Below are 22,510 nucleotides of genomic sequence, written 5' to 3'. Positions count from 1 at the left end.
GCAAGAATCAGATGTGTGCGTTAAGAGACAAAGCCGGCAATATCGTTACTAATATGGATGAGATAGTTCAAGTGGCTGAGGAGTTCTATAGAGATTTATATAGTACCAGTGGCACCCACGACGATAGTGGAAGAGAGAATAGCCTAGAGGAATTCGAAATCCCACAGGTAACGCCAGAAGAAGTAAAGAAAGCCTTAGGAGATATGCACAGGGGGAAGGCAGCTGGGGAGGATCAGGTAACAGCAGATTTGTTGAAGGATGGTGGTCAGATTGTTCTAGAGAAACTGGCCACCCTGTATACGCAATGCCTCATAACCTCGAGCGTACCGGAATCTTGGAAGACCGCTAACATAATCCTAATCCATAAGAAAGGGGACGCCAAAGACTTGAAAAATTATAGACCGATCAGCTTACTGTCCGTTGCCTACAAAGTATTTACTAAGGTAATCGCAAATAGAATCAGGAACACCTTAGACTTCTGTCAACCAAAGGACCAGGCAGAATTCCGTAAAGGCTACTCAACAATAGACCATATTCACACTATCAATCAAGTGATAGAGAAATGTGCAGAATATAACCAACCGTTATATATAGCTTTCATTGATTACGAGAGAGCGTTTGATTCAGTCGAAACCTCAGCAGTCATAGAGGCATTACGGAATCAGGGTGTAGATGAGCCATATGTAAAGATACTGGAAGATATCTATAGCGGCTCCACAGCCACCGTAGTCCTCCACAAAGAAAGCAACAAAATCCCTATAAAGAAAGGCGTCAGACAGGGAGATACGATATCTCCAATGCTATTCACAGCATGTTTACAGGAGGTATTCAGAGGCCTGGAAGAGGAAGAATTGGGGATAAAAGTTGATGGAGAATACCTTAGCAACTTGCGATTCGCTGATGATATTGCCTTGCTTAGTAACTCAGGAGACCAATTGCAATGCATGCTCACTGACCTGGAGAGGCAAAGCAGAAGGGTGGGTCTGAAAATTAATCTGCAGAAAACTAAAGTAATGTTTAACAGGCTCGGAAGAGAACAGCAGTTTACGATAGGTAGCGAAGCACTGGAAGGGGTAAGGGACTACATCTACTTAGGGCAGGTAGTGACCACGGATCCGGATCATGAGACTGAAATAACCAGAAGAATAAGAATGGGCTGGGGTGCGTTTGGCAGGCATTCTCAAATCATGAACAGCAGGATGCCACTATCCCTCAAAAGGAAAGTGTATAACAGCTGTGTGTTACCAGTACTCACATATGGGGCAGAAACCTGGAGACTTACGAAAAGGGTTCTGCTGAAATTGAGGACGACGCAACGAGCTATGGAAAGAAGAATGATGGGTGTGACATTAAGGGATAAGAAAAGAGCAGATTGGGTGAGGCAACAAACGCGGGTAAACGACATCTTAGTTGAAATCAAGAAAAAGAAATGGGCATGGGCCGGACATGTAATGAGGAGGGAAGATAACCGATGGTCACTAAGGGTTACGGACTGGATTCCAAGGGAAGGGATGCGTAGCAGGGGGCGGCAGAAAGTTAGGTGGGCGGATGACATTAAGACGTTTGCAGGGACAACATGGCCACAATTAGTACATGACCGGGGTAGTTGGAGAAGTATGGGAGAGGCCTTTGCCCTGCAGTGGGCGTAACTAGGCTGATGATGATGATGATGATGATGATGATGATGATGATGATGATGATGATGATGATGATGATGATGATACAAGAGCAATCGTATCTTAGCAATGCGGTTGCGGTGCTTTCTAAATATTCTTGGATTTTAATTCTGTATCCATTTAAGCGCGCTCCGAACTTTTTTCTGACCGTCCATAAACATTTTACGAACGTTAAACTAAATAGACAGTTTTGGTATAGCGCTTACAACGAAATGCAAACATATTACGCACGTAAAGACATAGCGTCGACCTGACTACGCGTGCTCCGAACTTCATAGGGATTGCCGGGTTTACGTGCGCTATAATAACGTACATCATTCGGCGAGTTTAACGTTCGTGACCTTTACGGACGCTAAGAAATAGTCCTGTCGAACCCATGGCTCCCGCTTCAGCTTGAATTCGAATGATGGCTACGCTCTCACTCGCGTCGATCACCAGCAACTATATAAATGAGCTTTTGCTTTCTCTAAACTCACCTGAAATGTTAAGTTATCAACGCATCTCATATCAGAGATCGTTCGCCGATTCCGGATTCCGTAGGCCTAACGAGACGCGTCCGCATAGCAACAACAGGGAATGGCTCCTTTACTAGAGGGCAGCCGCGTCTCTCGTTTTCCCATTGTATCGGCGGTCGATTTAGCTCTGCATAGATGCCGTACGGCGGCGCTAGTTGCCATTTCAACTAACGGTGGTGAGGGCGTCAATAGCGCTGATACGTGGGGGCGTCTGCTAACGAGTGTTCGCGCGGGCCACCGAGACAGATGTGGTGATCTCAGAAATCGCAGCAGGCGATCTAGGTTGCCGGCATGCGCCATAGGCGGCCTTCGTTGCTTTTTCTCGTAGACAAGAAAAGGGAGAGGGCTCGGATCCGTGTTCGTCGGACCACGCGACAGGCATCTATAGTAAAGGAGGCAGTGCAACACGATCATTGCTAATGAATTGTCTTAAATACGTTCGGCACGAGGCACCAGACGATGCCCTACTTTTTAACGCCTTCTTTGCGTTTGCCTTCTCATAAGGTAAACTAAAAGTCTGAAAGGGTCGCTCATCGTAGCGTACCGCAACGTTGGTTACGGCTAACGTACGTAAGGCGATAACCGCTATTCTAAATCTGCCTAATATCGTATTGACACGTGTACTTATCTTTATCGGGCGATCACGTTTCGCCGCCTAACAAATGTTATCCCACAGCGCGGGACGCCCCTGCATGTATCGAAGTTTATGGAATGTTGTCGATGCTTCTATCCGCTGTCTGTTGTCGCGGAACCTTATGTTATCTGATCTCATCGCCTGACGCGAATGGTGTAGAACTTTGTGGAAGGCACGCGGGTCCCAACGGTTAGTCTGGAACATTCGACGACTACTGTATAAAAGTCGACGCGCTTGACCCGCTGATCAGATTTTCGACGATCGCCGAGCGTGTTCGCCGCTATCGTTGTGCTATAAATGTAGCCTGTTTCGTGGGCACAGGTTCGCCCAATAAAAGTTAGTTTTGTCGTTCACAGTATTGCTACTGTGTTATTCAACGTCACCACCACGTGACAGTATGTTATCAGAGCGCACGTAAGCCACAGAAAGCCAAGAACGTTCGGAGCAAACGCAGTGAGGACTACGCTATTAGTTTACGTACGTAATGCGATTTCCTTTAGTTGCAAACACTATTATAAAAGTACCTACTAAGAGCATTGGTAAACGTATCGACGCTCTATTTTTGAGGATAAACTAGTAAGGTAAGACTCTCACATAATTGGCCCCGGTGCCGTGACGCTGACGGGACGTGGTGTTTCACGGCTTTGTAATCAGGCTTTTCTGTCTTCACTATCAACCCAAGGTGCGCACATGATAGGCATAAAGTGGAACGCTCGAACCGCGAACTTGCGTCGAGACCCCCAGGCAGCAAGCTGGTTTGGCAGTTTCGCTTTCATGTATAGATTTGTGCTGCCCAATTCCACTACAGTAAAAAAGAAAAAAAAAATGTGGTGAAAATTCTTTTCGATTCTTGCTTTGTTGTTTCGTTGTTCTCTTTCTTTCTTGCTTTTTTTGTGGCTCTGGCACATCTTTCCTTCCTTTTCGCTCGTTCATCTGCTCGGTGTCTTCATCGTGCATTTCAGTTACATCACCGGTGATGACCTTCTCCAAGAATTTATCGCTGTCATGTGAAAATTATCAATCACTGCAGTATTCGTTTCCTCGCAGCTTTGCCTCAGGCGTCAGCAGCTTCGTCCGCACCTTGCCGGACACTTTCTTCATGTTCGAAATTTCAGTCAAAATCGGATGAACGGAGGCATTTTGCAACATTTGATAAATTTCCTCACTATTCTTGCCGACTTTCAGAAGGAATTTGGTATCGGTCGCGTTTCCCGTCTGTTCATCGATCTCCAGTTCGACAGGCTAAAGATTGGTTGCACAAAAAAAAGATTGACTCGCCATCCCAGCCTTGCGAAGCTGGTTGTCCAGCGAAGCTGTTGAAAACGAACACTACAACTGCTGAAGGGGTATGCAATACTTTATGCTTGCAGTAATGGTAGTATTGGTATTTTAGAGTAATGGTGGGAATGGGAGTAATGATAATTCGACAACACGCCACCACCCATAGCGGTGCTGCAACAGCATGGAAATAAGTTGCTAGTAGATCTGGTTAGTTTATATACGAAAGGCTAGAGACGTCGCTCCCCACGTCGCAAGCTGTCGTCGCCGCAGCAGCTGGCACAAAAGTAATTTTTACTGGGAAACGCGTGCGGTGAACGCTACGGAATTGGCATTGTTATCAGGAGTTTCATATAATCTGTTATGTGGTTTGGACGCTTGTTTTGAGCTTGTTTTTGAAGTGTACACGCTGTTCTGTATGTTGCATGCGCGATTCGAAAGAATCTAGGCACTGTTCCCTTCACTCTGCCGGGTGCTTGTAACCTCTGCCTTGCTGGGGTACGATCGGTTGCACTTATGCTTACTTACTAGGTTATGAGCCATTGATGAATCACTGCTTGTAGCGACTGCCGTAAGTTGGTATGAGCCATTACTCTGCCCGGCATGGATGCCGGGATCAGCCCACCATGGTTTTCAGTCGCCGTTACGCCTCGAAGAAATCGGGGAATCCTACCCATAGAAAGCATGGCTGTAAAATGTACACGCATAAACTTCTACCACGTCATACCGAAAAATTATCATAACCGGCTCGTACCAACCAGGTTCTTTGGAGCCGAGAGAGTAGGTCCGCTTCTGCCTCTGCCCTATCTCACAGCATGAGCCGTGAGATAGCCGTTTCGGTTGGCGACGTTGTCCGCCGCCGCCAGGTGGCCGTCGCAGCCATCGCCAGGCTCTTACGCAGTATGGCAGATTGGCCAAGAAATAGTTTGATTGTTTTGAAGAGGAAGAAGAAGATAAATGAGATGTAGGCCTCTAAGAAATGGTATGGTATGGTATGATGAACTTTATTTAATGTCCTGAAGATCAACACTTCGGTTGACGCAGGCGGCTCCCACGTCGCGACAGTAAGGTTTAACCTTACCGCTGTATCCTGGGCCTTCTTGACGGCCAACACTCGATCGAAAAGAACTCCACTGTGTAGGAGTCGCCGCCACCAGTCTCTCTCCTTGTCACAGTCTGTGAAAGCCACAGGACACTGCCAAAGCACGTGATCCAGAGTAATGATGCCATTACACGTCTCGCAATTGATTGGTATCTCTCTTTCAGGATATATCTTGTGTATAAAGTTTGGACTTGGATAAGTTCTTGTTTGCAACAATGTCAGAGTCACCGCTTGAGCTCTATTGGGCTTATCGTGTGGCACTAGGAATGCCCTTCTGTTCATGTAGTAATGCCTCGTGATTTCATTATATATAAGTAATTGGTCCCTGTTCTCCTCCTGTATATTATTAAGGTCCTGGTCGCGTAGTGCACGGATAGTAAGTCCTCGTGCAGCTGCGTTAGCCATCTCGTTTAAATTCTTCCGAGATGGATCGACAGACCCCATGTGCGCAGGAAACCAACGGATTTCGATCTCTTGGCTGTCCAACTCACCGATCAGCTGGGCAGCCCTTTCGGTTACAAAGCCATTGGTAAAGTGTCTAATAACCATCTTAGAGTCGCTGTAAATCTTCGTCCACTTATTATTCCTTAAAGCCAACGCTATCGCTATTTGTTCCGCGGCTGTCGTGTCTTTAGTGATGATTGTAATAGCATCCCGAGTGAGACCATCTGCATCTACTACTACTGCCTTAAAGTCTTTCTTTCCTCTGACCCACGCAGCATCTACAAAAGCCGCATGTTCTCTGTCGTGTTCTATCTCTTGCAGGAGAGCTGTGGCCCTTGCCTTTCGTCTTTCGAGGTTGTGCACCGGGTGCATATTTCTGGGGAAAGGAGTCGTCTTGATTATCTCTCTTATGCTATCTTTTAGTTCTACTGTGCCTTCACCTGAAATTTACGATTCGGTTGGGCACCACCCTACCTCTTCTAGTATTGCTCTACCTGGTCTTGTTCCAGAGAGCCTCTCTCTGTGGGCAATTTACTGAGCTTCAATTATCTCGGCTATTGTGTTGTGGAGCCCCAGTTTCATTAATTTGTTATCCGACGTGTTAATAGGCAACCTCACTGTTGTTTTGACTAGCCTTTTAAGTAATCTATTCAACTTGTTTAGCTCTGCCTGTGTCCAACTGAGTATCCCAGCTACATATAAGACGTAACACAAGGCGAAAGCGTGGACCAGTCTCATGGTGCTCTCCTCTCCCAGCCCTCTGTGTCTGTTAGTGATTCTCCTTAGCAGTCTTATTACCTCCACAGATTTGCTTGTAATGTGTCGTATTGTTCTTCCGTTTGCCCCGTTTGCCTCCAGGAATAACCCTAAGACTCCAATGGATTCTACTTGCTTAATAGATTCGCCTGCCGTCGTGGTTAGTACTAACCTGGGTTTTTCCTCTGGATTTTATCCCCTCGGTTTTCTACCCCTTCTTCTTTTCTGGAGTACATGGAGTTCAGACTTATTAGCACAGCATTTGAGTCCCATGTCTTCTAAAATAGGCTCTACCTCATAAATGCTCTTCTGAAGTCTGCTTTCCGCATGTCCCATGCTTCCTTCAGTGGTCCATATAGTCACATCGTCTGCATAAATGGTAAAGTGAATGCCTTCTATCCCTTTTAATCCCTTTGCCACTTTTGACATGGCCAGGTTGAAAAGCATAGGTGACAAGACCGACCCTTCTGGCGGCCCTCTGTCACCGAGATCCATCTTCTTTGATTTAATATCCCCGAATCTAAGGTGAGCTGAACGATTGCCAAGAAAGGTTTTGACCACTTCATAGAGTTTTCTCCCGAATACCCGTTCGGAAATCACTTCAAGTATTGCTCTATGCTTAATTCTGTCAAAAGCTTTTTCGACATCCAACCCCAAGAGAGCTCGAGTGTTTTTTGGTTTAGCTAATAGCAGTTGATGCTTGATTAACAACATTGCACCTTGTGTGCACAAGCCTGATCTGAAACCAATCAGATTGTACGGTAGGATGTCATTGTCCTCCACATATTTCGTTAACCCGTTCAATATGACATGGTCCATTGTCTTCCCTAGACATGATGTTAACAAAATTGGCCTCAGATTATCCAAGTTGAGTTGCTTGCCCGGCTTTGGCACTAAGACAGTACTGGGCCGTCCTCCATCCTTCTGGATATACCCCATCTTTCCATAGTTCATTAATGTATGTGGTGAGATATTCTATTGGTTCGTCGTCCAAATTCTTAAGCTATCTGTTAGAGAAGCCATCCGGGCCAGCTGCCGACCTACTATTCAGATCATACAGTGCCGTGCGTACCTCACTTTCGGTGAATTCCTGATCCATATATTTGCATTCTACCCCTAAGTAATTGGGATAACTCACATCCTGATCCTCTTTCCTGAGAGGCAAGTATTTAGGAGCCAATCGCTCCCTTATGCTTTCTGCGCTTGCAGTCTGACTTTGCTGGTGTACCAGTTTCGCCACTGCAGTACATCTATTCGATTTAGTGCCTTTTTCGTTGAGCAGCTACCTGAGCAGACTCCAATTGCCTCCACGTTTTATACTTCCGTCTACACATTTACACACCTCATCCCATTTTTGTTTCTGCAAATATCGTGCGTGTTCCTCTATGTTCTTATTGAGCTCAGCAATTCGTTTCCTAAGTCTCCTGTTTAAGCGTTGTGATTTCCATCTTTGTAAAATCGATTGCTTGGCTTCGATCAAATCCGCGAATCTACTATCAATTTGTTCGACCTCTTCCTCTGTCTCTATAGCCTTAGTTGCTGCATTCAAGTCGTCCCTTAGCCGAGCCACCCACTCTTGTAGTCTGATGCGCCCCTTTCTATCTGTGTCTGGTCTGTCATTTCTGATTTTTCTAAAGTGATCCCAGTATATGTAAGTGAAATGCTTTACCTCCGCCCCCGTCGTTTCCACCATTATGTGTAGTATATAATGGTCGCTTCCTAGGTCCGTACCAGAGTTAATCAAGTCTGCCCTGGGTAAGTTATAAGTGAAGGATAAGTCCGGGGTAGTGTCCCTACACGTGGAACTGCCACACCTGGTAGGAAAGGCTGGCTCCGTGATAAGAGAAAGGCCTAAATCCGTGGCGAGATACCAGATTCCTTCCCCTTTCTTACTACTCCAGCGGTAACCCCAAGATTGGTGTAGGGCATTGAAGTCCTCTCCTATTATGAGTGGCGCAGTTCTGGCTACCCTCATGGCCTTATTAAAATTGCTCTGAAGTTCTGCCTCATCTCTCTGGGAGTGCTATATACGTTGAGGCAGAACAAGCTTTGCGCTTTACCTCTGTGCCTTTTTAGGACCATTTCTATCAGTATGTATTCAATTTTATTTACTCGCCCCTGATTTTAGATCGTGCTCTATTTAGGGAATTTTCTTGTCAATTAGGGTGGCAATTCATCTGCCTGGTTATTTGCCTTTGCAGACCGAGTTTAAGCCGGACAGCCCGATCTCCTCCGCTAGAGTTTCCCGCAGCATTATTAATTTCGGCCTATTGTCAACCGTTTTGATTATCTCTGCTAGTGACGCCCTTTTTTGCTGAAATCCTCTACAGTTACACTGCCGCAGGCTAAGTCTATTTTTGTTATCAATTATTATTGTCGTTGCCCCCTGACTTGCTACCCCCTGTCACTGTTCGCTTGACTGTACCACCTACCGCTCCTGGGGGTGTTCTAGCGCTTTCGGCTTCCGAGGGCATATATTCTTCATCCTCTCCTTGGGCCTCTAGCTTTTTCAACCTTTCTCGGCTATTAACTTCCACTTCCATGTTTTATCCACCTTAAGGTTAACGCTGTCTACCGTGTCCTTTAGGTCCTTGATCGCATTCCTAATCTCCTCCAGAACCGAGCACATCGATTCTGCCTCCGGAACTACAGCTCTCTTTTTGGCCACCGGTGTGTCTTCTTCTTCCTGGCTGTTACTTCTACACACCGGCTTACCTATTGCCACACTGCCGCTTTCTCTCCTCAACCCTTTCTTCATTTCCTGTATCTGCTGCTTAAGTTCTTCATTTGCTTTCTTTAGTGATATAACCTCTCTGATCAGCTGTTCTACTCTGGCCTCATTGCTTTGTTCCTGCGAGGCTAGCGCACCTGTGACTTTCACAGTACCTTTGACATTCTCGGCCCAGGTCGCTCCTGGCTCCTTTTTCTTGTTTGTCTTCAGCTCCTGCTCCTCGAAGCGCACCTGCGCCTCCCGAGACCTGGAACGGTTTCTTCCCCTGGATGTTGAGCGCTGTCTTGATCTTGATGTGCTTCTCGAGCGTGAGCGCCTTCCGGCGCCTGGAAGGGTTTCCTTTGTCGGTTGGGCCGATTCCATTTGGGTCTCCGCTTTGGAGCGTTGTCTTCTTCTTACTACATATGGTATTTGGTACCGCTGCTCGCAAGCCCTGTCGCCTGTGGGGTGATCTTCACCGAAGAACTTGCATCTGGGAGAGCAGATATGAGCCTCCCCTGGGTCTTGCATACCACATCTCCTGCACTGCACAACATCAGGTGTTGGACAGACGTCTGATCTGTGTCCGATTCTTCCACATGCGTAACATACGTCAAATTGCTTTCTGTACAGATAGCACCTCACCAGGTTTGACCCATATTTGATGTAGTTGGGCACCCTGAATCCGTCGAAAAGCACAATAACCGAGCCCGCAGCTTTGATACGTTGTGTAGCCGTTGGGTTGTATTCATGCACAATCTTTTTCGTGATCACACTCTGACTGTCATTGAGGTTCACTATTCTAATAACCCCCTTGCACGTAGAGTGGGGGGCTGTTTCATAAGCGCTCACTTGATATTCTGCCTCCATGATCGTAATGGACTCGATTCTCACATACCTTTCAGCACGAGAGGAGTCCGGTGTACTAACCACCACGATATTCTGTGTGAAGTTGGGGCAGACAAAGTCTTCCTTCTCTTGCTCTGCTGTAAGTCCGGCTGCCTCGACGATCGCTTCTCCAATAGCTGTGCTGACCTTGTTCAGGTTGAGGCCTCCCCGAGGACTAACGATGATTTTCCTGTGCTCCTGCGGCAGTCGCGGCATTCTTGACGCCTTCACAATCCGGCGCTTCAGCTTGTCTGCCCCGGCAGCACCTTTGTTGGCGATCTCCTTTTCTTGTGATTCTTGGATCAAGTTGGCGGCTCCACCAGCTAGCTCCCCAGGTCTTTTTCGCAGATCGCGATCTTCGGTTGGTGACCACCTGCCAACCCATTCTTTCCTCGCCGTCTTCCGTCTCCGAGGAGAGTTCGTCGTACATGCGTATATCGGCCGTGACGACTTGTCGGGCTCGCTAGACTTACGTGGCGTTAGGCCTAGCGTGGCGCCCACGTGCGATGCACAGAAAAGAGGCTATAGAAGTCCAAAAAATGCTGGCCCACCTTGTCCAAAGGTATCCACCGATTCGGGTTAACCTCACGAATCCAATGATGAGCTTCAATGCGTGGTCCTGCCAAAAGTGCCTGCAGAATCATTCAAAAAGACGGAACCGATGCGGGGCACGTCCGCTTTCTTCTGCTTCTTCTTCTTCCTCCGCCTGTAAGAAATGCTAGAAATAATAACCGGTAGATCCTAAGCCCTGTGGGAACCAATGTTATGCGAAGCAGTGTGCGGGGAGCTTACCAAGTTAACGAAACGACCCTGAGAGCACCAAGACACAGGCGACTGTTTCATGACCTACATGACACACATATTATGATATTCATGTCACGACCAATTGTTTATGTTCGTCATACACACTTGCCATACTATGCCAATTTTGTACATACCGAATTAACGAAACTACCATGAGAGCACGAAAACGTAGGCGGCTGTTTCAGGACCTACATGACACACATGCCATGCTATTCATGTCATGACCAATCATTTACGTTCGTCATACACACTTGTCATGCTATGACAATTTTGGTACGTAGCAAGTTAACAAAACGACCATGAGAGCACCAAGACGTGGGCGGCTGTATCATGACCTACATGCCACGCATGTCAAGACCCATCATTTATGTTTGTCGTACAGTCTTGTCATACTATGCCAATTTTGGAACATCCCAAGTTAACGAAACGACCATGAGAGCACCAAGACCTCGGTGGCTGTTTCATGACTTACATGACACAAATGTCGAGATATTCATGTCATGACCAACTATTTATGTTCCTCATACTATGCAAATTCTTGTACCTACCAATTTAAGGAAACGACCACGAGAGCACCAAAACATAGGCAAGAGTGTTTGCCATACACTCTGTCATAGTAAGCAAATTTTGGCACATAGCAAGTTACCGAAACGATCATGAGAGCACCAAGACGCAGTCGGCTAGGTAGATACTGTCGATATGGCAAACGGTATTCAAGAAATGCTTCGCATATAATTACATGTATGGCATAGATGATTAAATCAAAGAGGCTAGGTGACTGTTTGTCACAGCTCCGTTTCAAAGGTGATGCCAATGGGCCAACATCATGATTAGCATCCTATAGTGCCACTTCTCACGCAAAATGATATGCGCACCGCGTAGCGCCGATGCGCTCACCCTTCGAGGTGCAGTTGTATATTATTATACCAAGTGGCAGCTGCATAGGTAGTACGAGGTAGTTTTTGTTTACCAACAAGTATGTGGCTTTCACTCACTATGGGGGATTGGCCAAGAAGTTCATGGATTGTCTTGAGGATGAAAATAATTCGCAATTGCGCCCGAAAGGCGAAGCCCCGATTGCGATAGAAAATTAGTAGGTAGCTGTACAAAATTACGATAGTAGTTTTATCGGCCGTATAAGGTTGTAAGCATTCGCTTACTAATTGAGTTAACAGTGATAGAATGTGTAAGCGTGACTCAATGAGAACGTCGAAAGAAACAGACACACGGACACAGCACTGTCTTTCTGTGTCTGCTTCTTTCTACGTCCTTGTTCAGTCGCGCTTACACATTCTATCATGCATTCAAACCAACTAGCCCGTCAACGTGCCTTAACTAAATTAACCAGCACGGTGTCACGCGCGCTCAAGTAAACATGATCACACATCGCTCAATGACAGCGAACCTCTCTATGAAAGCGATGGAGTTAGGAATCGCGGCAGCAGCCGCGAGCCAATTCACCTCCGTGCATCCGTCCCTTACACGCGTACGAAACGTCGAAAGCACAGTGCATACGAAGCTACCCGTACTACGCGCAATCTGCAAGCACCGCAGATCGTTTTCAAGATGAGGCCCACACGGGCGCGCAGTTTAGCCAAGTCACAGACCGCTTTTAATACACACGAGTGCCGGCAACGCGGCTCTACGCTGTGCGCCAAAGGCGTCTACTACGGCATCCGTGATGCGCGTGAGCAGCGCCGTTGCAAACGCCGCGGTTGTGTCCACTGCGTTCGGAGCGGCGGGCAAGGAGGACATAGAGGCACAGTAGCAGCCGCGGCAGAAGAATGCCCCTCCTCCCTCGCCCCACCGCCATGCCTTGAGCGTCACAGAAAAGAGCACGCATCCGGGCCGCGTTGCTTGGTCGCGCGCGTGAGATTGAACCGCGTTTGCCGGCTCACCCTCACAAGCTATCACTCAAGCAGAACATCATGGCGACAGGGACGGCGACGACAAAAATGTGCCTGGGGTGTCTATATAATTGCTATCGCAATAAAGAGAAATTAAGGATATGTATACAAAAATGCTAGAAGGAAAAAGGCGTATTGTACGCCTGAATACATCAAGCAGACTAGGTGACTGTTTGCCGAAGCCTTGTTTTACAGTGCATCCCAATAAATCATCATCACCAGCCGCATCATCAGCATCGAATCGTGCCACTTGTCACGTGATGTGACGTGCACGCCGCGTAGCGTCGATGCGTGCAGATTATGTATTACAGTTGCGTTGCACTTCACCAGGTATCTCGACATGTAGCAGTTGCACGTTGCATGTAGCTGGACCTGGTTAACTCAAGCAGGGTGGTGACAGTTTGTCAGCGTCCGCCATCAAAGGAGATATCAATAAATCATGATCGTCATCAGCAGCATCGTATCGTGCCACGAGTCAAGGGACATGACATGCTGGCCGAATTGTCCCGATACCTGTGTTTACACTTCAGCAGAGTTTGTGGCGCCTCCTCCCAAGGTACGAACCGCTGCGGAATAAGAGAATCGTCGAGCTAAGCGTGCGGCTGCAACCGTGCAACGTCGGGCTCAGCAGGCCGTTGTGCAGCGATTAGTACAAGCTGTAGCTTGCTATCGACGCCAAGCTGACAGCTAAAACTGTTCTCGCGAAAACGACGCAAGGAGACTTCGCCACGAAGTGCGTGCTGCCGGAAATGGAGCTCCTGTAGAGCCGCTTGTCCAGCTTACGCTGTGACTGTGCTTGGTGTGCGGCGCAGGCCTGTGACTTTTTGCTTACATAGCTAGAACTTTTGGGACAAACCTTTTATATGTGACTGAAGTGCTGTGGTGGATTGAGAAGGCATGCCTGCAAAAATGATATGTCCGATCCACGTGACCGCTGCCCTGCGCCTTTAATTTGTAGCCGACCTGTCACTTCTCATGGATGCATGTTGGCTCAAGCACTCAAATTCATCTAATTGCTTACATCAATTATATTTTTCAATGGATCCTTCACAGTGCGTCGCATACTTGTTCATAAAAAGTATCTACAGGTATTTCTTTTATGAAGTAAGACTTTTATCTAAATGCACATAATTGCTATTAATCTTTTTCGTAAAGCTTCCATTTGCAGTCAAAATCATGACCTTTCAAACTCACGACAATGTTCAAGTTCCTTGTTTTTTGTTTCTTAATTTCCTGCCTTTTTTACCTTGCTGCCGCTGCTGCCATCAAGTGTCTTTTTTCCCTTTTTCAGTCTTTCTTTTCTCACTCACTACATAAACTTTCGAGATCGGATTCGTACATCGATCCGCATCACGTAACAGTAAAAATAAACTGTCTTTCAATCAATTACATTCATGAGGCAACCTAGAATAATGTAATCTGGCGGCAAGGATCAAAGAAGAATGTAGCTAAAGAAATCCCGGAACAGCCCCATCTCAAGAAAAATGCCGTTACAGTGGTTACTATGACGACGATGCGTTGCAACCGCCGAAACGCATCATCTATGAAGCCTGTATGCAGAAGAGATGCTCTTTAAGTCATTATCACCGCGACAGTGAAGCCCCTGCTTGGTGATTTTGTGAAATATCTATAAAGACAAGATTGCCTGAATATTTATGATGTGGGTTCGACTCCGCCCACCACCGTATAAAAAAAAAGGTTGCGTTTGGCATATTTAAGGTACTTTACGCACTTTTCGGCCACTGACTGTCTATGTCTCTAATCGTTCTCGCGCCAACCTGGGTCATAGGTAAGTTCCTGGTCGGAGTGGCAGCACGTCGGACTGCTATGCAGAGGAAACAGGACTGAAAACTAACCGCCTGAACAAATTTACTCACAGGGGTGTAGCTATATGCCGATCTTGAACACCTGTTGAGCGCCTTCATGAGTCACTAGGGATTCGGCACTGCATGTGACACTGGGTATGTACGCAGCTGTTCAGTGAACTGGCCGCTGGGAATTTGCCAGCGGGTGTATGCCGCTCTTTAACGTCTTTGACAGCAGCTTGGGTAACGAGGTATGTGTGCCACTGGGAATATGCTGCTCTACAATGACGCAAAAGATCCCTCAAATTTTTCCGACGCTGAGCGGAATTGAATCCACGCCACAAGGGTTCCTCAAGGGCAGCAAGCCGATGCATTAGCAGGCTGCGCCGCAAATACATTAGGTGTGCGCCACTTTCCACAGATGCCTTTCGAGCCAACATTTTAGCGAGCTTCGCCGTTAATGTACTGCATAGGTTCCGCTCTTCAATGAAGCTCTCGCCAACTTGAGTCACTGGTTATATGCCACTCTGTGTGCAGAAAGCGAGGCAACACGTCTCAGCGTTCGCCAGACAGCGCGCCACGCTTCTCGTCTCGCAGGCCATGCGTGGACTTAGCGGTAGCGCTATCAGATGGCGCAGCGTGTCCAGGAAGAAAGGCGAGAGTGGCGCCGGTGGCCGCATGTCACGTTTAGCAATGTTCGCACGCACGTACGCGCCATGCATTTTGTAGCTTATGCGCATGCCTCGTGGCTGTTCCGATAGATGGCGCCGAGTGTCTTTAAGCAAGCGAGAAACAGAACTCCCGTCGTAGTACAGGCCTCAAACATAACTTGTTTCGATGGGAACAATACGTTGTTGGGCTATATTAATTCGATGCTAACACGTTGCTGTCGATAGTCATTGTGAGATGGACTCCACTGATGTTTTTAATTAAATGCCCATAGGGTATTCGTATGCTACAAATACATATCCGCAGGCGACGGTGACCACGGTGGTACCTTCAGCGCGGTGGGCCGTCTCAGAGCACCGGCGCGGCCGTGCCTTGCTACAAGGCGCAGACACCGTTGACGGTATCGAGAGTGTGACGTGGTGCTTCGCCGCTTGCCTCAAGGTGCCCACGTGTCGCGCCTTCAACTACGGCAAGGCGGGCTGTCAGATGCTGCAGCAGGAGCTCTGCCACCAGGCAGGACTCAAGCTCACCGCGGAGCCCCGTCTTAACTACTACGACTTGCACGAGCGTGCACTGGACGAGGTGAGACGCCCACGACGCTTCATTAAATATATATAGTTACAATTTATTTATTTATTTATTTGTATTATGATTAGCTCGCGGCAAAAAAGTATACCGGTCAGCAGTTCGCGTTTTTTTAAGCATTGTTATAGCAGAGACTATCCTTTGGCTAGACTACTGAAAACATGCCGCAGGTATTGTGCGTTTATTCACATATGTCAGAGTTCATTTCCTGTATATTGTGTATACGCAGATAAATAGTTTTGATGATTAACCGGCTTTTACGCACGCCTCCTCGTTTTTAGTTTCCCTGTTTGCTTTTCTATCTCACATTGTTCAGTCTACTGCATTTCTCTTGTCTTGTACAATTTTTCTCGCGAATTACTGTTTAAGTGCGTGACTACGAAGCCTCCAAAGCTGTTCCTGAGCACTATAATGAACATTTCACTGATTGATCGATTCTTGTTATTAGTATTGTGTTCGCATATACAAAAGAGTCATCTAAAGAGAAAGTGAGGTAGTTGGCAACTGTTACCAGGAGGGGCACAATGTCTGCTGGCTCTAGAAGCGAATAAGCTCGCATAAAACGAATAGAAAGTGAGGAACAGCAGACAGTAAGGGGGAGCGGCATCGAGATTGAGGGAGCAGAAGAACAGACTAAAAAAATCATAAGCCATTACACTCTAGGAAGGTGGATGACCAGCGAAGATGTTTAGCGCGTTAGACAGAGGTGACACATCATTTTCAACAAAGGCACGAACATATTTATTGTCCTGATCTGCGGTCATCATGAAGGTATAGGTACGCACACACATTCCCTTGTCACCTTTGTTACTAAATATGTCCGCCACTTCAGCCAATTGCTCATACCGCCTTAAGTAATGGCTCATAGCCCCGTAAACACGGCCTCCTCATTACGACGACAGAAGAGTGTGTGTGTGTGATAACTTTATTTAGAATCCGGCGATTGGGAGGCCCGGGCCTGGGGCCGCCTAGATGGCCACTGGGAGCTGCTGCTCCCGTGCGGCTTCCTCGGCTCGCTGGACGGCCCAAAGTTGGTCTTGGAGTTCTGAGCTGAGCAGCACGGCCGACCACCGCGCCCGTAGATTTTCTGGGGAGACTGCCATTTTATTTTGGTATATTTCACATCCCCACAACATGTGTTGAAGGGTGGCTCTAACAGACTTGCATAGCTTGCACATATCGCTCTCGTATATATCGGTGGAATGATGGGCGGCAACGAAACCAGCTATAGAAAAAGACGACGTCGAAAGGGTAAGCATTGGCATGAGCACGTTCGCGCGATTGCACTGAGGAGCGCCAAGAAGCCAGCTGTGGAAGAAGATGGCGACGCTCGAAACATTTTTGGTGATGATAGTTTTACAGCGAAGCTGTATACTTCTATCGTCCAAGGAAGTGCAATGCCGGGCCAACCTGCGACGGAGGTGAAGCAGGCGTTAAGCACTCCCCAAACGTGGACGGATCCCGAAGCTAGTGCAATGCCGCGCCGATCCGCAGTGGAGGTGAAGCAGGCGTTAAGCACTCCCCATTCGTGGGCCCATCCCGAAGATAGCGCAATCCCGAACCGAGCCGCGGCGGAAGTACAGTTAGCCATTAAGGGGCCCACATTAAACAGCTTCATTGGTCATCCTTCTTCACAGAGTGGAAGGGCACTGAGATATTTTTTTGTTCAACGGAGCCAGCTGGGGAAGATTGAACTTATCCACTTTGACCTCTTGACGCCGAAGACGCTTCGTGCCATTCTCTGACTCACGGCATCGTTCGACGGTTCTCACTAGTCGCTTACGTGCCGTGTGGCGGGCACCCTCGTCGGCCGCCGCATTAGTGTCCGCACGCTACCGAATATCACACTTTCTTCTCTGCTCCTTAGTTCCTCTTCCTACGCATGCTTCGCTGCAGCCATGACGACGAGCGGCCCAGCCATTGCAACGACAGAACGAAACTGAGATCAGTTACCTCGTTCACCTATAGAGCCGTTACGTCAGCCGCACTCGAAAGAGCCATTAGTGATTATTATTGTTCTATATACAACGAAGCCAGCTGATGAAGAAGACAGCGAGAACAGACTAGCGAGCAGTGGCACGAGCGCATTCGCACGATTGTGCCGAGGGGTGCCAACGAAGAAGACGACGACGCTTGAGCCATCGCTGCTGATGATAAATTCTGCTCTCAGACGCCACGAAACCTCGAACCTGAGCCCTCCCTCCACCCCCCCCCCCCCATATACAACTTCGCTGTAGAAAGAAAAAAAGTGGTCAAGAACATGCGGGAGGCAGCATAAAAAGGTAGTCGCTGTGGCCACGGTTTATTTGGGCCAGCCAGCCCTAGTGCCGTGGCATCTCGGGAGCGGCAGGTACCGTGGCCGCTCAGGTCGAGCACACTAGTGTGTTCTCTTCTCGCGCTACATGCATGTGAGCTGTCTTCTTCTCCAGCTCTGGGGACGATAGTAGCGGTGCTACAGAGCCACCCTTTTAGCGCGATTGAAATATGCGCAAAAGGCTCGCGCATAGAAAAAAGAGCGACCGCAAGCCTATAATCATGCGTCGCAGTTCGTAGCGACCGTTAAGAAGTCGAGGAAAAATGCGTGTTGGGGCAGTGGACACTACTGATTAGGTGTATTTGCGGGTTCGTGGCGCGTGCCGTGAGTTGAGGACGTTGAGGGGAACAACGTATCTTAGAAGAATTTGTTGTTGGGCGAGGGAAACAACGTCGCAGACGGTGTCGTCGAACAACGTGCGACTGTGGCAGTGGCGGAGAATTGCGAATGTCTATTTGCATTGTAGCCCTTGCTGATTCATGCAGCGTCACCATTTCAGGTGCTGGTATGGCTGTGTAGCGCGGCGTATTGTGACGACCACTAAAGCTTTGGTCTTGAGATGGCGTGGTCAATCGGGCTGCTGCTCATTCGGTGCGTAATTTGGCAGGACTTTCGTCAAAGGGGCTACAAAGCAGATGCTGTCGTCATTGTAGTGTCGGATTCACATAATCAAACAGAGATGTACCAAGCAGCACCCGCAGCGTGAGTTGTGAACAAGGCGCAGCCACTGCCATGCCGTAATGCGAAATCACCACCTGCTGCAGGTTCTAGTAGATGCCCGGGCCTGGTAGAAATCGGAGCTTCGAGAGAAGAACGTCTTTCAGCTCGCGACTTGCGTGGATATAGAACAAGTGTTGGTAGCTCACGTTGTTCACGTAGTAGTGATTCTCGAGCTGAAAGAAACCAGATGGCAAAGCCGCTCCTGCAATACTTTGGTAGGCCATGCTTTAGTGGAAAGTATGTGTACAGAACATCGCAAGGCTCACCTACTGCTACTTGCGGCGAAATCTCGAATACCGATAGCGTCAGGATTGCTGTAGTAGCTGAAAGCATTGCGAAGAGTGAGGCGCCCGGAACAGAAAGCAGATAACTTGAGGGAACGGACAAGGAAGGATAACGGCTGGCCGAAGAGTAACCGAAAGCGCTTGCGTTTGGCTCAGTAAATTATCTGGAAGGAGTCGTCGCGCGGCTGCCTTTTTTCATTCAATTTCCCTATAAACCCATTAGGGAATTACATAGGAGTGATCAGTGATACATACAATAAACGTATTATACCAGATAATGCATATTAAAATTAAAAAAGGACACAAGTGGAAAAACAAAGAAGAAAAAAATAGCACTACAACGGCACATCCTAATCGTTGAAGACACCTACAGCCATTAAAATGGATTTTACACGAAATGAAGCTTCCTTGGTTACTTGATACAAGGAAAATGCCTGCTAAAATTGCATGTTTCTATTCTTTTCAGTGTGTAGGAATGTATGTTTTCCCTCCTGCTTTTGCCAAGCATTGGCCTGCAGTATTTTGAAGTAAATAAATAAATAAAATGGGTACACATATCAGCAGATACTACATGTAACAATGAAAGAACACAACCAGAAAAGGTTTCATGCAGTACAAGAAACTCGGTGCTAACCTAAAACAAAGCCATTTGCAAATAAACATCAAGATATGGCGAGGAAAAAAAATAAAATAAGAAAAAGGGCACGAGAGCACACAGATCTGCAGAACGAATGACCAAGAGATGCCTACGGGGTGTATACGCTAACATAGTGTTTTCGTCTAGCTAGAAAATCAGCATGGTATAGAGCGGATACGATTTTATTTGGTAACGTAATTCCATAATATGGTTATGGGGAGAAATACAGAAAAGCAGATTATTGACACTGTGTGCAAGGAGACCAAAAATGGTGCAGCCACAACATAGATGGCGGGCGATGATGATGATGATGATTATCATGATGACGACGACGACGACGACGACGATATGGTGGCCTCATATTATGGCTCATACCCACACTGGGGAATTGACCAAGAAGACCTCATTTCGTGTTTCGCCCCCCCTCCCCCCGTCCTTTCCGCTCTGCACTTCAACATCTACGTCTGCAGCGCAATTGGCTCATAACATTACCCTCCGGCAGCGAAAGCATCAACTCGGTGCAGGGGAACAAAGCTGCATGAAAGAACTAGCACACAAAGTATTAAGGGGTGTCCGGGGCATGATAGGGGTTGAGACGGACAATGTGGACAATGTCCGTTCGGGCATGAGCAGGTGATGAAGAAGGCAGCATTGGAGCGATTTCATAAGTGACATATGCAAAATTGGCGTGACTCTTGGCGAATGCCTGTGTGTGGGTATGCGTGAAACATATCAAAGTCGTCGTCGTCGTCATCTTCAAGTGACATCGGTCGTTTGGCGGCGCACGCGATGCCCGGATTGGTGTACTGAAAAAGTAGTTTTTCAAATAGTCCGACAGGTCGTGCTAGGAACGCAGGAGGACGAGCGGTCTGTGGACAAAGTGGGCGGTCCTGGGGTGGCTATTGTAGCGATACTGCTGGTGGATGTGTGACTCGGAAAATCGAGTGCGAACAACTTGACATGCATGGTTGGCACGAACATATTCATTGGGTTGGCACCCAGAAGAAGGCATCAGGGTGCCCATGGGTTATGTAGGGCTGCGACCGAAAAAACGGCGAATAACCAGCTGTCTGATGCCTGGAAGGGTTGTACGCGAATGCCACAAAGGGTGATGTAGGGTCGCAATCCTTGTGGTCTTCAGGCACATACATCGCCAACATGTCGGCAAGTTTTCGGTTGAGGTGTTCTGTTTAACCATTCGTCTGTGGTTGGTAGGTCGTACTCATTTTATGTTGCGTCGCTATGGATTTGAGATTGTCATCAACCACCTTTGACAGCAACTGCCTGCCCCGGTTTTTATCAGTTGCTGAGGAGCCCCGTACTGCGGTATTTGGTTATGCAGCAAGAAGTCTGCAACATCGGCGGCACAGCTAGTGGGAAGTGCATGCGTAATGACAAACCGCGTCACATAATCTGTTGCAAAGACGACCCACTTGTTTTCAGAGGCGGATAAGGAAAACGACCAAGTAAACTGAAGGCGACGAGGTGAAATGGCTCGTACAGAATGTCCAGAAGCTGCAGATAGCTTGCAAGCGACAGTGTCGACCTTTTCCGGTGCTGGCGAAGTTCACACGAGCCAATGTAACGGCGCACGGAGCGGGACATCCAAGTCCAATAGAAACGGCGGCGTGCGCGGTCGTATGCCTGTGACACACCAAGATGGCCCGCCGTTGGTGTATTGTGCATCTGAGCCAGGAGAGTGCAACGGAGGTGAGTCGGGACGACAAGCAACGGGTCAGGACCGGCAAACAGTAAACTTCGACTGTATAACCTGTGATTTTAGAGTACAAGAAGGCGAAGAGAAGATCGGGAGCGTGGGAGGGTAAATTCTCGATCATCTTGCGTAGAGCCATATCAAGGCGGTGTTCGGCAGCGATGTTGAAGAGTTGAACGATGGAAAGAACACGAGGGTTGGAGTCGCTCACGGCAGTGTCCGGTGGATCTACGGGGTATCTGGAGAGGTAGTCGGCGTCGTGGTGCAAGCGGCCAGATTTGTAAACGACGGTATATGAATACTTTTCAAGTCGCAATGCCCAACGGTCAATGCAACCAGTGGGATTTTTCAGAGAGGACAGACAGTAGAGAGCATGGTGATAAGTAATTATGGCGAAGGTATCAGCGCAAACGTAAGGGCAAAATGAGGCGACGGCCCAAACAAGAGCGAGACACTCACTCTCTTATCCAATAGTTTCGCTCAGAAGGAGAAACAAGGCGACTGGCATAAGCAACATCGCAGTCCTGACCATGCTGGCGTTGGGCACGAACTGCGCCGATGCCGTGGCCACTGACGTCGCTACGGATTTCCGTAGCCTCAGATTCGTCAACCTGAGCCAACACCGGTAGTGGTGCTAGTAGTACAATCAAATGTGAGAACGCGGCCTCTTGTTCAGAACCTCAGTCACGTCGTTCTTATTGGTGGCTAGGAGTCGTGCTATTTCTGCAAAAACTTTCAAAAACCGCCCAGCATAAGAATAAAGGCGAAAGAAGGAACGGATGGCCTAAGCAGAACGTGGTCTCGCAAAGTTGGTAACTGCACTAACTTTGGCAGCGTCAGGCCGTATACATGTAGCAATGACAAGATGACCAAGTGCAGTGGTCTCTCGGCGGCCGAAGCGGCATTTGGCCGAGTTGAGTTGAATACCTGCATTGCGAAGGACGTGCAGAAAAGCCTAGAGTCCATGTAGATGACGGGAAACGTAGGCTACATAGTGACGACGTCATCGAGATAGCACAGACAACTGGACCACTTGGAACCTCGAATAAGGGGTCCATCATTGGTTTG

The 22,510-nt window shown here is 47.9% G+C and overlaps 1 protein-coding gene across 1 annotated transcript in view; it reads left to right on the top strand.

Annotated features, from left to right (window-relative positions):
- LOC142582021 (uncharacterized) overlaps positions 1-22,510 on the top strand; it is an 81,391-nt gene that overhangs the window by 18,395 nt on the left and 40,486 nt on the right. Inside the window, exon 2 of the mRNA XM_075691444.1 lies at positions 15,495-15,770. Coding sequence (XP_075547559.1) covers positions 15,495-15,770 — 276 coding nt within the window. The remainder of the gene's footprint in view (positions 1-15,494; positions 15,771-22,510) is intronic.

Source organism: Dermacentor variabilis, chromosome 5 (assembly GCF_050947875.1).
Source record: "Dermacentor variabilis isolate Ectoservices chromosome 5, ASM5094787v1, whole genome shotgun sequence".
NCBI classification, from domain to species: Eukaryota; Metazoa; Arthropoda; class Arachnida; order Ixodida; family Ixodidae; genus Dermacentor; species Dermacentor variabilis.
Note: the sequence above shows the minus strand (reverse complement) of the source record. Positions and strands in the feature narration are given on the sequence as shown.